The sequence below is a fragment of the Podarcis muralis genome, chromosome 9 (genome assembly GCF_964188315.1).
Source record: "Podarcis muralis chromosome 9, rPodMur119.hap1.1, whole genome shotgun sequence".
NCBI classification, from domain to species: domain Eukaryota; kingdom Metazoa; phylum Chordata; class Lepidosauria; order Squamata; family Lacertidae; genus Podarcis; species Podarcis muralis.
In genome coordinates this window covers 7,321,118-7,337,802 of record NC_135663.1, presented here as the reverse complement: position 1 = coordinate 7,337,802, position 16,685 = coordinate 7,321,118, and the positions used below count along the sequence as shown (strand labels likewise).

The 16,685-nt window shown below is 40.7% G+C and overlaps 1 protein-coding gene across 3 annotated transcripts in view; it reads right to left on the bottom strand.

Annotated features, from left to right (window-relative positions):
• Positions 1 to 16,685, bottom strand: part of CTNNA2 (catenin alpha 2) — a 547,409-nt gene that overhangs the window by 490,213 nt on the left and 40,511 nt on the right. For all 3 annotated transcript variants that reach the window (XM_028744068.2, XM_028744067.2, XM_028744069.2), the window contains exon 2: positions 6,611 to 6,717. In XM_028744068.2, the coding sequence (XP_028599901.1) occupies positions 6,611 to 6,712 (102 nt within the window). In that variant the 5' untranslated portion in view covers positions 6,713 to 6,717. The remainder of the gene's footprint in view (positions 1 to 6,610; positions 6,718 to 16,685) is intronic.

Here is a 16,685-nt window from a genome sequence, read left to right as displayed (position 1 = left end):
TGTGCTTTCAGAAGTACTGCCAACTAGCTGACCTGATTCTTGAGGAAGACAGTGATTCTGTCCAAAAAAAGGTCCACTTATTCCAATAAACCTGTCATCAACATCTTGATCTGTGGGCTAAAAAGTACCCTAATCACTGGACAATTTTGGACATTTTTCTACATAACCATTTTCCTGTATGAGTAACCATTGCAGCAAGCTGAATCATGACATCTGGGCAGTACAGGTGAGGTATGATTGAGAGGTGGAAGATTATTTCTGTCCTTGACCTTGCTGCCAGCAAGGAAGCAAAATGAGCTGCCAACCGTATTTATTTAGATTGGAAATTTTCATTCCCCACCCTGCCAAGGGCAGAGAAAGACTTTGCATTTCCATCTTCTTAATGAACATTTACCAATCCTATTTTGTTATTCTTTCCTAATGGCTTTCTTAAGATGAATATAAATCTAATTCAAGAGTTGCAGAAAGGCACTGTCAGTGAACAAACATTCATAACTATTAGACAAAATTAAATAATTGAAGTTCAAAATAACAATCCCTCCATTTCAAGAAGACATTCTAATTCCAGTCCACAGCTGCAATCTGCACTGGTCCCATCATACTATATGGAAGAAGGATAATTCAACTCCACAAAATGTATTTCTGGGGAGCACTTAGTTCCCAGAGGGTGATGCCTGGGGAGTGCTTTTAAGTCCTGTGGAGCCTTCAATGTAGAGTTCTCCAGGGCTCTATTTTATCCCCCATGCTATTTAAAATCTACATGAAACCGCTGGGTGGGGTCAGCCAGAGTTTTGGAGTATACTGTTAGCAATATGCTGATGACACACAACTTTATTTCTCCTTTACATCTGCAAGTGAGTCAATGGATGTGCTGGACCGATGTCTTGCCTTGGTAATGGACTGGATAAGAGCCAACAAACTGAAGCTAAATTCAGGTAAGACTAAGGCACTGCTAGTGGGCAGTTCCTCAGACCAGATGGCTGGGAGGTTGCCTGCTCTGGATAGAGTTACACTCCCTTTGAAGGAGCAGGTACATAGCTTGGGGATACTCCTGGATCCGCTGCTGTCACTTGAGGCTCAGGTGGCACTGGTGGCTTGGAGTGCCTTCCATCAGCTTCGGCTGGTGGCCCAGCTATGCCCTATTTGGATAAGGATAGCCTAACTTTACCAGCATCTTCGTAACCGCAACTCCCTTGTAGCTGCTGAGGTCCTCTCATAAATTCCGCAAAAACAAATTAGAGGTGAGCTTGCAGTATCTCCAAATCTGGGAGAGTTGTGTACAGCTATTAATCAAATGAAAAACAACAAAGCCAGTGGACCTAATGGGATACCTGCCGAAGCCTTCAAAGTGGGCGGAACTGAACTTACACAACAACTTCACAAGCTCATCGAGAAAATCTGGGAGAGAGAGGAGATCCCAGCAGACTTTAAAAGGTAAAGGACCCCTCACAGTTAAGTCCAGTCGCAGACGACTCTGGGGTTGCAGCGCTCATCTCACTTTACAGGCCAAGGGAGCTGGCATTCGTCCACAGACAGTTTCTGGTGAAACCGGAGCAGCGCATGGAAACGCCGTTTACCTTCCTGCCAGCACGATACCTATTTTTCTACTTGCACTTTTGGTGTGCTTTCGAACTGCTAGGTTGGCAGGAGCTGGGACCGAGCAACGGGAGCTCACCCGGTCGCGGGGATTCAAACCGCCAGCCTTCTGATCAGCAAGCCCAAGAGGCTCAGTGGTTTAGACCACAGCACCACCCGCGTCCCTAGAGGTAAATTATCAATCTCTTTTTAAAAGGTGATAGAACAAATTGCAAAAACTATCAAGGCATTTCTTTACTAGCTGCAGCCAGCAAAATTCTTGCAAGGATTTTAGCAAACTGTCTCCTAACTATATCCAAGAAGTCATATATCGAACAGATGAAAAGCTCTTTAACTTGAGTAGGCTGAAAGCAAAGAGTAAGGTGACCATAACCTCCATCATAGAGCTTTAATATGCTGATGACATAGTGTCTGAGCACTCAGAGGATATCCTTCAAACCATCCTAAACATCTTTGCAGAAGCTTACAAAAAGCTCAACATCCAAAAAACCAAAGTGCTGCACCAACAAGCACAAAACAAACCCTCTGCAGAGCCACAAATCCAATTTAATGGTGTAACACTGGAAAATGTTGATCACTTTTCCTACCTGAGGAATCATCTTTCCTCAAGGGACAACACTGATGCTGAAATCCAGCATCACCTGAACTCTGCAAGTGAAGCTTTCTCCCAACTGAAGTACGGAGTGTTTGAGGATCGGGACATTCACAGGGAAACCAAAATGCTTGTTTACAAAGCCACTGTGCTACCAACTTTACTTGTGAAATGTGGACCACTTATAAACACCATCTCCAACTCCCCGAAAGATTCCATCAACAGTGTCTCTGAAAAATTTTACATATCACTTGGGAAGACAGGCAAACTAATGTCTGTACTGGAAGAAGCAAAGACCACCAATGTCAAAGCAATGATTCTTCAACATCAACTTCGTTGGACTGGTCATGTTGTGCGGATGCCCGATTATCATCTTCCAAAGCAACTACTCTATTCCGAACTTAAAAATGGAAAGCGTATTGCGTGGTCAACAAAAGAGGTTTAAAGACTCTCTCAAGGCAAATATTAAAAAATGTAGTGTAAACACCGACAACTGGTAAACACTGGCCTGCACGTGTTCCAGTTGGAGAACAGCCTTTACCAAAGGTGTCATGGACTTTGAAGACACTCAAACTCAGAACGAAAAGGAGAAACGAGCTAAGAGGAAGGCACGTTTGGCAAACCCTCACCGTGATCAACTCCCACCCAGAAACCTATGTCCCCACTGTGGAAGGGTGTGTGGATCCAGAACTGGCCTCCACAGTTACCCACAAAGACACCGCAAAGACCTTGTTCATGGAAGACAATCTTACTTGGCTATGAGTGATTGCCAAAGAAGAAAAGAAGAAGGAGCCTAACTCCTGTTGTTTATGCTCTGGTAACCTCTAGGTTGGATTATTGTAATACGTTATACGCAAGGCTGCCACTGAAGATGGTTTAACGCTTCAGCTGGTGCAGAATTCTGCAGCCAAGTTGCTCACTGGGGCAAGACGGTTTGAGCATCTTACATCCACCCTGCCCTGACTGCACTGGCTACCAATTAGCTTCCGGGCCCAATTCAAAGTGTGGTTTTGACCTACAAAGCTTTAACTGGCTCAGGACCAAAATAGCTCAAGGATCACCTCTCTCCACATAAACTAACCCAGACTCGTGCGTTCATCCTCTGAGGACCTTCTTCACGTGCCTCCTCCTCATGAGGTCCGGAGGGTGGCAACAGGAGAGTGGGTCTTTTCTGCAGTGGCTCCCCATTTGTGGAATGCTCTCTCCAAGGAAGTTTGTCTGGCGCTTTCATTATATATCTTTAGGTGCCAGGAGATATTGGTTTGTTGTTTATGTTCTAACGACTTATTTGTGCTTTTACTTTGTATTTTATTTTGTGAACTGCCCTAAGATCTTGTGATGAAGGGCAGTATATAAATCAAATCAAATAAGTAAACAGAGTTATTTCGTACTGGAAAGTAGTTTTCTAGCCTTTTTATGCATCTTGCTTTTTTTATTTGTACAGTGGTACCTTGGTTTATGAACTTAATCCTTTCCAGAAGTCTGTTTTTAAACCAAAGCGTTCTTAAACCAAGGCATGCTTTCCCATAGTGGGGGACTCAATTTACCAATGAAACACACTCAAAAGGAAGCGGAACATGTTCTGCTTCCAAGGCAAAGTTCACAAACCAAAACACCTACTTCTGGGTTTACAACGTTCTTAATCCAAGTTTTTCACAAACTAAGCTGTTCTTAAACCAAGGTACCACTGTACTGTGCAAGATTTCAGGAAAACTGGTTACAATTTCTCATCTTTATCTGGTGAAGAGCATATATTTTAATGTGCATTGATATTGCTTCTATTACTATCATTATTTTGCTTCTATTACTATCATTATTTTTCTTAATAATTCCCTGGTTCATGATTATTTGCAGAAATGTTTCCTTGCAATTATATCTGAATGGAGTCCACAGTATTTATCAATTGCTACAGATAAATATTTAAAGTATTATATCCTACAAAAGTGCATTTGACCTTCTTTCTCACCCTTTCATATTCTGGGCATGCCTTAGTCTCTTCTGCAGCAAATACTTTGTGCTTCTATAATTTGGATTATGATTATATTTCCATATCTATCTTGTACAAATGACAAAATGGTCTACAAAACACAAGTGCATAAGAGATAAAAAATAAGGGTCTCTTCACATAGGAGCAATAGTTACTAGAGCACTCATTTATTTCAAAATTACACAATAGGCAGTACTAGTGCTTCTGCAACTACTAATCAAAGTGTTTAGAGTGTGACTGTGAAGAAGGGGGGTGGGGACATCTTATCTTTGGTATAAGCAACTGTGAAACAAATTGGCAGAAGACATTTATTCCAATGATATCAAAAAGGAAAAGTGTTTTCCTTAATATTTTGCTGCAATAGTGTTAGTATAGGGTTACCGGATGTCCCCGTTTCCCAGGGACAGTCCCCAGATTTGCAAATCTGTCCCCGGACAAATTCACTCCCCGGAATGTCCCCAGATTTCATTAAATGTCCCCGGGGAAACGTGACACCCTGCTCTCCTGGAGTAATATGCAGCTGGAGGGGTGGGAAGATAGTTTTTGCGCAGGCAGAGGCAGAGGTGGGTGGGGAATTCAAGAGTGCAAAAGAAGGGCTTTGCACCTTGCCCAGCAGAGAAACCGCGTGCCTTGCGCCCCTCCTGGGCAACGGCGCACCGCCCGCCTGTGACTCCTGAGCCTCCCCCAATCTCCTGCCCCCTTCCACCTTCGTTTTGAGAGATTGCAGGTGGGCGGCCATTGCCCAAGAGGGGCTCAAGGCACACGGTTTCTCTGCTGGGCAATGTGCAAAGCTCTTCTTTCGAACCCTGTAAAACTCTCAAAACGAAGGGGGAAGGGACAGGAGATTGGGGGAGGCTCGGGAGTCACGGGTGAGTGGTGCGCAGTTGCCTAGGAGGGGGCCAAGGTGCGTGGTTTCTCTGCTGGGCAAGCTGCGGAGGGGTGAAATGACTTCGATCCCCGTGGCCAACTGGAGCAGCGGCGGAGCTGATGCAGAGCTGAGCAGCTGAGCGTGAGAGAGCGTGAACGAGAGCGTGTCCCTGACGGCCGGGAACTGCAGAAGTCAAATTGGAGCAGGGAAGCCTTATGTTCTTTTAAGTTGAGGCTGCTTGAGTTGAGGTACCTCCATTGCAGGGGGTTGGCCTAGATGCTCCTCAGAGGTCCTTTCCAAATCTGTGATTCTGTGAACATCCCACAGTCGTATTCTCAAACTCTGCTTCCAACTCCACCCCCCAGGTTTCTCTCCTCCTCCAGACTTCTCAAGATAGCAAAAGAGCTGATGTATAGATGTAATTAGGGATAATAAAGCATCTAACTTTTTTTTTAAAAAAAAGGGTCCCCGGATTCATTGAAATAAATCTGGTAACCATATGTTAGTAAGCCACAAAAAACCTAGGAAAATTAATAGCAATATTATTATTTATATAGAACTACAATATACATGGGACTTCATATGCGAACAATGAACCTCAAAGAGCTTGCAGCTTAAGTTTTCACAGATGTGGAGGCAAGGGGACAAAGTCCTCAAGAGGCAGCAGTCTCTCAAGGGCCATCCGAACTTTGTCCTTTCACTGGGAATGGTCCTGGTTGCCAGGTGGGTACTTGTAATGCTTCCAGTGAACATACAGATCTGGGACTGCTCTGCTTCTGACAGCAAGCTAGTGCCAAAGTACTGGCGAAGTTGAACCACAAGTTAGGCTACTATATAATATTCATTTATAATTCATTCTTTTTTTATTAAAAATTATATATCGCTAGTCATAAAAAATATCAGAGTAGATTGCAATAGTTATACATAAAAGCATTCGATAAAAAATCGTTTAACTATTATAGAAAAAGGTATTTTTAATTGCCTTAATAAGCCTGTCGGAATATAAAGGTTTTCAGTAGACATCTGTTAAAAGTGTGGCCATTGACAGATGCAATCTCCCACCATTTTGTAACTTGAATGAGCATGGAAAAGCCTTATCACAACATGTTTAAACAAAAGGTTTTTGTTAATTGAACACTTCTGATAACTATGGCAGCAAGCAAACAACTATGAATGATATTGAACTATTTAGACATGCAACCATCATTAACATTCATATCATGTACTGAAGGTCTTCTTCATCTTCTTAATGCTAAATTACTATCCACATTTTAGTATATGATTAGTTGTGACAAAGAAAACCTGACAACTCAAGGCCACCCATCATAATTCAGAACATTATTCTATCCGACTTGAAATTTTGCTCGCCCTCTCCCTCAGAATCAAAATGTTGGTGAAGCCTGAAAAATGTACAATACTGTACAACTATTTCAGCTAAAGATATTTAACCTACCTTGTCTTTCTGTCTTGCATTCATGAGTTAACAATGCTCCCACCATACTATAAATACTGAAAATTATGTAAAGTATGACTAAACAAACAGAATAGCAGCTATTGCTGTGCTTACCTGTGTAACTAGTGGCTCCAACAGTCTCTCCACAGTAAGGGTCCTGATTTCCAAACTTTTGGGATCCCATTTTAATATGATAGGTGAAGTTGCAGAAGTCATGCTCCCTAGAGCAAGAAAACAATAAATCGGTCAATTATGATTCTAAACCTGTGTACAAAGTTGCATATCACTAAGAACTTAAATCAAGCCTCAAACTAGAAAGGAGTTACATTTACTAATTATGTATAGGAACAACAACAACAACAACAACAGAGATGGTTTACATTCCCCCTAAGAGTTATTTCTGATTTGAATCAGTAAGACAACATTTCTACAAATGTGTTGTTGGGGTCTTTTTAGCCAAAGATTCTTTTTTAAAAATAAAATAAAAATCCTGTAAGACACTGAGAAGATGCTATCTCCTAGTTTCCTAAAAGTCTGATGACAATGATAGCAACTTAAATTATTGTTGATTTAGGGCTGGTTCCAATGAATACGAACTCATTTTCCATTCCGTAGCTATAATTAACAAACTTTTTGTGAAAAAATATATCAAAAATTTACATTTAAGGAAACATTTTTGAAGTTGATGTGTAGCATAGTAAATATGTGTTGAACAAAAAAGATAGTAATTTCAACTGCTCTTTCAGTTTACAATATATTCTACTATCTTTCTTTGGGTCATCTTTGCAGCCATTCTGTTTACTGTACTTTGCTGGAGTCTTGAGTGGCTGTATCCAAATCTAGCGTAGAGGCCAGAAGGTGTCCAAATAGAAGCAGGAATCTGGTGCTAAGTGAAGTATGCATCCAGCTGGAGGTCAAGTCCCTATACAAAGTTTAACCAGTCCAGCAGCATCATGCTATTGCATATGCCTGTTTCTATCTGTGTATGAAGAAGATTCAGCATAGAAGATCTATGGCAACTTCATCAGGCTAGGTCTCCTATCTAGGCCACAAAGTTCATAGTTTAATATCCAGAATCCCTTGGCAAGCCTTTTTACGTAGGCCACTTTTTCCATTTGTATCAGTGAGGATGATAGACATAGTCAGAAGTATGTAGCTTAGTTTTACCATTAAATTCATTACTTAAGTACAATTTGACCCATCTAGACCACACTGGTTCAGATAAACCCATCCAAAGAAAAGGTCCTGTTCAGATGTTTAACAACAATCCATGATTTGTTATTATGAAAATAAGTCTACATAAGTGCCATGGTTTGATACTCAGGTTTTCTAACTACCCGCTTTTAAAAGCAAGCACAGTTCCCTGAATTAAGATGTAATGGGAAACTGCAGTTAGTTCAAAAATAGATCACAGAATTTCAGGGTTGGAAAGGACCACAAGGGTCATCTAGTCCAACTCCTTGCAATGCAGGAATCTTTTGCCCAATGTGGGGGTCGAACCCATGAGCCTGCAATTAAGAGTCTCATGCTCTACCAACAGAGCTATAGGATGGGTGCTTTTGACCTTCTACACATATACACAGAAGAGGAGGGGAGGGGAGGAGAGCAAGACGAAGGCTTATGCAGCTTCATTTTTGTAAGAACAATCATGGTTTCTTATGTCTGAACAGACATATCCTGTAAACCGCTTTGTGATCCTCAGATGAAGGGTGGTATATAAATTTAATAAATAATAATAATAATAAATAATAATAATAAAGGTAGAGGGACCCCTGACCGTTAGGTCCACTCGTGGATGACTCTGGGGTTGCGGTGCACATCTCGCTTTACTGGCCGAGGGAGCCGGCTTTTGCCCGCAGACAGCTTCCAAGTCATGTGGCCAGTATGACTAAGCTGCTTCTGGCGAACCAGAGCAGCGCACGGAAATGCCGTTTACCTTCCCACCGGAGTGGTACTTATTTATTTACTTGCACTGCATGTTTTCGAATTGCTAGGTTGGTAGGAGCAGGGACCAAGCAATGGGAGCTCACCCCGCCATGGGGATTCAAACTGTCGACCTTCCAATCAGCAAGCCCTAGGCTCTGTGGTTTAACCCACAGCGCCACTCACGTCCCATAAATAATAATAATAGATAGGACCAAAAAATTCTGCCAGTTCTCTGCAGTCTTTTACCTAGCATAAAATCCTTTCTAAGTACTATAAAATGCTACATAGCTACCTCATATAAAGGATTATAAATATTAGAAAACAACTTTGCATACCCTAGGGGTGTGCTGTCTAACCTAAAGACAAACAACTAAAGAGGTTAATCAATTTGTATTCAACCAAATAATGAATCCTATTATGGATATCACAGTGATATATGGAAACAGATACAACTAGAATTCAGTTACAAATAGGAAGGAGATGGGGGGGGCAGAGAGAAAGATGGGGAAAGAAGGAAACAAAAATATATGGGGGCGGAATGTGGGATTGTTGAAGAGACAAGCAGAGGTAACAGAATTGAAGGTAGAAATTTAGAGAAAAGAAAGGCAGCAAGCATCAAGAAACATATCAAGAAAACACACATTGCTTGTAAGCACCTGTCATTATTCACTGACAAGCAGTGCAACCCCCCAAGAGATGACAGAGGGGGCCCAAGCTGTCTTTTAGCTACAGAAAAAAAATGGTGCAACTCAGGCAGATAGTTCCAATGGATGTTTTGCACCACTAAACCTTATGGTTTTGACATACTTTTGTTACATACTTTAAAGTTTTATAGCCTTTCAAATGATTTCTATACAGTGGTACCTCGGGTTAAGAACTTAATTCGTTCTGGAGGTCTGTTCTTAACCTGAAACTGTTCTTAAGGTACCACTTTAGATAATGGGGCCTCCCGCTGCCGCCGCGCCGCCGCCATGTGATTTCTGTTCTCATCCTGAAGCAAAGTTCTTGACCCAAGGTACTATTTCTGGGTTAGCGGAGTCTGTAACCTGAAGCATCTGTAACCTGAAGCGTCTGTAACCCGAGATACCAGTGTCATGTTAATAGAACAACAGAAATAACACTGACCTGCAGACTTACTTTGGTGCAGGCACATGCCAAGAAACAAGTGACTGCCACACTTTAGCTTTAAATAATAAACACACATGACGCACACGAGGGCGGGGGCAGGATCACTGGCAACCAAGGACCAGTTTTGGTCAACCTGAAAACAGACGGACTTAACAATAGTGTTTTTCAGATGTTACCGTAAAGGTTATGTAGAAAATAGATAATTTGAGATTGCACCAGAGATAAAACCTAGCAACATAATCACAGTTTAGGAATAAAATAAAAAAGGGCAAGTGTGCAAAGCCGCAGTACATTAGCCCTGGGCAGGAATGACGTCTACAAATGGCATATGTGTCACACATAACTCACACTGACTTTGCTAGCATTTTATTTCTACAGCTTGGACTACAAACTATTCTTAAATATAAAAATTATTAAATCAATGCCTGTGCAGTCATAGTTAAGATTTGTAGTTGTGTTTTTTCCACTACCCGGAACAAAGAGGGGGAACTCTAAACTACAGATTAAGCATATGGACTGGAAACATTTGCCCTGAAAAAAAGGAAATCCAGCATTTCTTCTCTTTTATCAAGAAGGATTCATACAACATGGTGGAAGAAGCAATGCTTACCAGTCTTGCTTGGGCTAGGCAGCCCAAAACACACTGAAAACTGCTTACATATGCATGCATGCATGTCATATGTTTTCAGTAGGAAAAACTAGTGAGAGACTGCAACAATCATGTTAGCTAGCTGCATCAGGTGTCCTAAAATATATAACAAAGCCCTTTGCCTGTAGAGAAAACAAACAAAATACACACACACACACACACACACACACACACACACACACACACAAATATTGGACTGTATAATCAATGTATTAAGATATGTAAAATAGATAGATAGATAGATAAATAAATAAATAAATAGGGGGAGATTTAATATTGGGAAATCTGGCAAGAGATGGAAAAGGAACTTGAGTACTGTAATTGTGCATTTACTTACCACAAAGGGGGGGGGGGGGAATGTTATATCCCTGATTTTCTAATAGCTTATTCTTAATTCAGTCATTTTCATAATACTGTTCAACCAACTGAACTACTTCACAATCCAGAGGACAACACTTTTGAATAAATGCCTAAAGCTTTCTCCCTAGTGGTGTCAGAAAAGTACTCAAATGCTTTTGAAGAAATCGCCTGTGAAGTTCTTCATGCAATCCATTTGATATAGAAGGGGTCTATTACACTTCTCCAAATGCGCTCTCCATAATCCCTGAGAGTAAAAGGAATGCATATCACAACCAGCAATATTGGCTCTGCAGTTCAAGCATAGCTCGCAGAATGGATTCCAATAGAAGATTGAATTTCCTCCAGTAATTACAGTATCAGGCCCCATTAACTTAAATTTGGCCACTGCCTCTCATTCAGAAAGGCATCTAATCTTCATTCAAATGCAGAAAATGGTGTAGATCCACCTTACTTTCCTCTGCTGGACTCTATCCCAGTGCTAATATAGTCACTGTCACTGTAAAGAATTTATAATCCCAATACAATATTTAACTGAGCAGCTCCAGGATGAAGTAATAATTTTTTAGTTTTGTGAATTAACAGAATAATATATGTGGTGAACACAGGGAAAAGAAAATCATGAAGAGATTCATTACTTTTACAGCAATTGCCCTCATCCCACAAATGATCTTGAACCCTCAAGATTTCCAGGTACAGACAATTATAATGACATACATGACCTAATGAGCAAACCATGTTGGTTAAATAAATAAAATGCTTTGAAGCATCTGAAGAAGTATCTGGTATCTGAAGAAGTGTGCATGCACACGAAAGCTTATACCCAGAACAAACTTAGTTGCTCTCTAAGGTGCTACTTAACATTTTTATTATTATTATTTTTTATTTCGACAGCAGTAGACCAACACGGCTACCTACCTGAAGATGGGAAATACTGTTATCGAAGGGAAGAGCTAATGGCAAGTATGAGCCCTAGAGGAAAAGGGAGCAATGCCTCATCTGATTCTCTCAGAGGATTTTGGAGTTCAAAACATGAAATCAAGAATGCATGGGGTGTGTTACCCACCTCTGTTAGATCATGCTAAACAATTCTGGACAGTCATTACTACTAAATTGAAAAAAATAATCTCCTTTGACTGCAGCTAACCTTCCCATTTAGATTGCAATTAATCCTTTAATTTCCTCAAAGAACAAGATAACTTGACATTAATTAGAATTTTACAAAATTTATGAGTAAACAGGTACTCATGATTTAATGAACACTTCGCTGCATAGGCAGCCATGCTATTGATGAGAAAGCAGCAAACAAATATCTTAAACAGAAACAGCCTTGTTTCTTTTAAACCAGTGTTCAGAATGGTGGAGTCAGACTGAGAAAACCTACACAGTGGTACCTCTGGTTACGTACTTAATTCATTCCGGAGGTCCATTCTTAACCTGAAACCACTCTTTACCTGAGGTACCACTTTAGCTAATGGGGCCTCCCGCTTCCGCCGCGCCGCCGCCATGCAATTTCTGTTCTCATCCTGAAGTGAAGTTCTTAACCCAAGGTACTACTTCCGGGTTAGCAGAGTCTGTAACCCGAAGTTTTTGTAACCTGAGGTGTTTGTAACCCGAGGTACCACTGTATTCTATTTTTTCCTCATCAGTAAGCTTACTAGGTCACGTTGGACCAGTCACACTCTCAGTCTAACTTATTTCAGAAGGTTGTTGTGAGAAAAAAATGGGATAAACTAATGGATGTCCTTCACCCCCTGAAAGAAATGTAGAAGTGAAAATATGATCCAATCACAATGGGGGGGCACTCAACTGATGCAGAAATGTCTTAATGGACTGGCTGCTTAATGTGAAAACATTTTTAAAAGCTACCTTCCGCAACTTTTCCATGATAGTTGAGTCTTTTATATCTCCCTCACTACCACCCTTGAACCAAAAACAAACAAAAACCCAATCCTTTTAAAGAGATTCCAAGATCAAAACCTGATCCCTGCGAATGGTCACCAGGAGTGTTTTCTATTATTAGAAGGCAATGATAACCAGCTTAATAGTATATAGGAGAAGTGAGAAACGGTGACAGATGAAAAAAAAATGGGACTCAGGTCTATCAGAGGATCTACATTCACAGGTTAGAAAACAGATGCACAGCATTTGGCCTGAATTTCTAACAATTTAGCAAATCCTATCATCAGTTGTAGCTTCCGCTTTTCTATATTGCACATACATGTTAACTCTTCTGCTTAGGTGAATGTTGTCCTAGGCATGCTACCCCACACAGGACACTACCTCTCCACTGTATACTCTTAGCAGTGAAATTTTTGAGGAACTCGCTCTTTCAAACTCTGTTTACAAGAGAACCAGTGTTTTCAGTCGATTTTTCATATCGATCTTGTCAAGAGGCCTGCAAAAGTAAAATCCAAAGGTGACCAAATATCTCAAGAGTAATAACGAACCTGTGCTGTTACGAGTTGTGAGTGGCCTGGAAGTGGATGCACTGAAGTTTGTTCTTTTTTGCCTCACAGGTAGGTAGGATAGAGGGAAAACCTGTCTCACTCTAATAATACTTTTCCTTTGCCACTGAGCTTCTAAAAAAAATAAAAATGGGTGGTATTAAACAGCTTCACTCAGACCCATTGAAATGAATGGACCTAACTTAGACATGTTCATAAATTTCAATGGGACTACTCTGAGTAAAACTTAGTTGAATACACACCATATTCCCACTTTCAAAATTAAGTGTGGACTTAATTCCCTACCTCTAACTTTGGCCATAAATCACAGTCCATGTTTTTGGAGAGGGTAGGGAGACAGAGAAGACCGGAGTGTCACTAGCATTTTGAAATTGCTGCAGCTAGAAACCAGAGCACTTGCTGTGGGGAGCAGACATTGAATGCTAATGGTTAACATTCAACCAAAAAACCTAGAGCCATTCACTTAATGTCTTTAAAGTGGCCATGGGGAGACAATCACTGTCACTGCACAGTTGGTCTACTAAGCTTGGTAGGAGGAACTGGCAGGAGAGAATGAGGAAGTTTACTGCTACTTTCCTGCAATTCCTGTTTTATGGAGCAAATTGAGAGCTTAATTTCACAGTGCAATAATTATCTATAAACCAATTTACAACCCAGGCGATAACAAACTCCACAAGCTGAAGGTCATACCCTTCTTAAATGGGACCTAGGCCAGCACAACTTTTTAAGGATCAGAGGTTTGGCAATGACAGGGAATTAGAGTCAGTGCCATATCATCTATCCCACAACATGTCAATAATCTCTGTCCCAGTGCTAGGAAAGAATGTAGAGTATAAGGATGAACTTGCACTTTGCCAAGACCTCTGGCCCTTTTGGCAAAATATTCAGCAAACTGGCTTGCCAAATGGCAAGCACAGTAAACCAAAACAGAAACTGTCATTGGTTGTAGCTTCTTGCCTATTCTACATAAGCTTCTTGGACATAACATTTTAAAAACTGTCACTGATCTGGTTCAGCTCTCTTAACTCTCTGCCACCTGCAAGGCTAGCGCAGAGCACTATTGGAAGCCAATTCAGAAGATTAGACTGTCAGACTGTAAAGCAACCATTTCGTGTCAAAACTGTCAGATTCCGAGTTGTGAATGACAGCAAAAAATGTTAATGGTATAAAGTCAGCTTGCTTAGGCAAATGTTTCCAGATTTAATTAGTGCTTGACTATATAGACTCCCACTGTGACTACAAGCTTCAAACAATGTCCTGCAAATTCTAAAACTTCTGGAGGAGACATATGCATGTTAACAGAACCATCAAAGACATTATGAGATAGAGTAAAAGCAGCTTTCTTATAGTGCAGGCCAAAAACTTTGCTTCTAAAAAACTAACCAGAGATTTTAAAAAAACCCAAAAAAACCTGACCAGAACAGATGAGTTTTACTGAAAATATGCAGAGAGCAAACAGCCATACCAGGCAAGATATTCTTGAGACTTAAACCCTGTTACAACAACAAAAAATATTCTAAATAAGTTGTCGCCCCTCCTTAGTTACACAAAGGAGTTGAAAAAGCAAATTTACATCAACAGTGAGCTGCTATTGCTGAAACGTTTCACACTCTGTTTACAACTAAATCAGCCTTGCATTACAGTGTTTTATCATTCCCACATATTATTTACCCCAGTGTAGATGCCAGAAATGTCAACATAGCAACTCTTCCTCTTTTTAATAGGAACTGAACTTCAGATTGATTTTGGTGTCCTTGTACATTTACTGCACTCATAATTTCAGGCTACAAGAATCACTGCTACAAGCCCAGGCTATGCAACATTGTTCCAAAACACATCCAAGGTGATGAAGGTCTGCTAGCCCAAAAGTCCCTGAGAATCTGAACTTTTGCATTCCCAGTTACCTTTGTGACAGCCAAGCTTATGTATGTGGAGTTTTGTAAACATACCCATATATGAATTAAGAGTTCTGTGAAGTGCTGGAATACAGTCTGCTGTATGGTTCTCTTGCCTGGGGCGATCTCAATATTTCATTTTCATATCTGAGCCTTTTCCATTCAATACTGCAGTCTAGTTTTGCATTTTGTTAAAGTTCAATGAAATTAACAAAAGCAAAGCAAATACTCCCTTCTTCTGTCAGTCAAGGCAGTCTAGCCCTATTACAAGAACTTATGGGTTTCTGTTCAGTTCCTTGCCATCTTGTCATTTCCCTGTGTATCATCTGATAAGACACTTGATCACTGCACTTGACTTTCACATCTGTAAACTACTGTAAATATTGAACTACCATGTCCAATGTGATATTACAAAGATAACTGCCTTACAAGGGAGACATGTGTAGAAAAGAATAAGGAGATAAAAAGCACCTGAATTTAAAAGCTTATTAAATTGACATCCTGCACCCACCCACCCCGCTCCTCAAAAAAGCTGCTTGTTTTTGTTCCCAGCATTAAGGTCCAGAGTTCTCAGAGCAATCTTTATGGTGAGAAAGAGAAGCTTGGAGGGCCACATTTCATCCTAAGACCTGAGGTTCCCTACCCTGAGGTTCCCATCCTGGTTATTTTCTGGATATCTTAACTGGCAACCATACTACAAAAGTACTCCTTCACTAAATAAGTTTCCATGTAAGTGCCAAGGATGAAATATTGTTTGCTGCAGTGGTTTCACTTATAGAAATTGACACATTAATTACCCCAAGCTTCCCCCCCCCCGCCTCCCCCTGCTCCAAATCCAATTGAATAAGGATCAGCCAACTTGCACAGAGGCCTCACTCCATTCTATACATTTGAAATTCTTCTCCTCCCTTCCTTTCCTCGGCCTCCAATTCCTTGCACGTATCCCAAAAACCTGCAACAATAATTTCCATAGCAACAGTTAAAGCAGAGCTATACTCTGTAGTTCATGTATCTTCACATTATGTTCTTTAATCCATTCTTTAACTTGCTTATAGTAGATTTCCATTCTGTGCTGGTTTGCAAGTTCTAAAACTAACATAAAAGCCTAGGAGAATACTACTATTTTCCATAAGATAGAAGCATTCTTTGGCATCAAGCATTATTTTGAAAACTGACCTGAAAACCGTGCTCCTAAACTCATATATGTGACAACCAACTATGATTATTCATTATGTGGGAACAAATCAGCACATGCTCAGACACACTGTCCTCTCAAAACAGTATGGAAGTACAGGAAAAAATGTCCCAACTATTACATCATTGTGAAAGTCCTGGCACCGAGCCCAGGCTTAATTTAAATCCTAGACACATGCTTTTGCAGGAAGAATCAGCCAACATTATTAAATGCACAGGCCCACTGTATGTATCTGATGAAATATACTTCGGCATGGACCATCATGGCACAGATGCTACAGGCAGTAGGGGTTTGCTGGAGCAGGAACAGGAGGACCTATAGATGTAGGTATGATATAGTCAGGACTGCACTTTTTCCTAAATCCTGACTCAGCAGACAAAATGCAGAACCCTCCAAAGCATAGAGCACATGTACAGTGTGAGCGCCATGTGTAGCACAGCACACATAAGTCATTTTTTAAAAAAATATTAAGACTAATGTCACACTTGTCCAAAAAAAAGTTGGCCACTGATACTCTATGGCCTGAGATTTCACAGACAAAAGTCAGAACAATATGTTAGTTTCCAAGGAA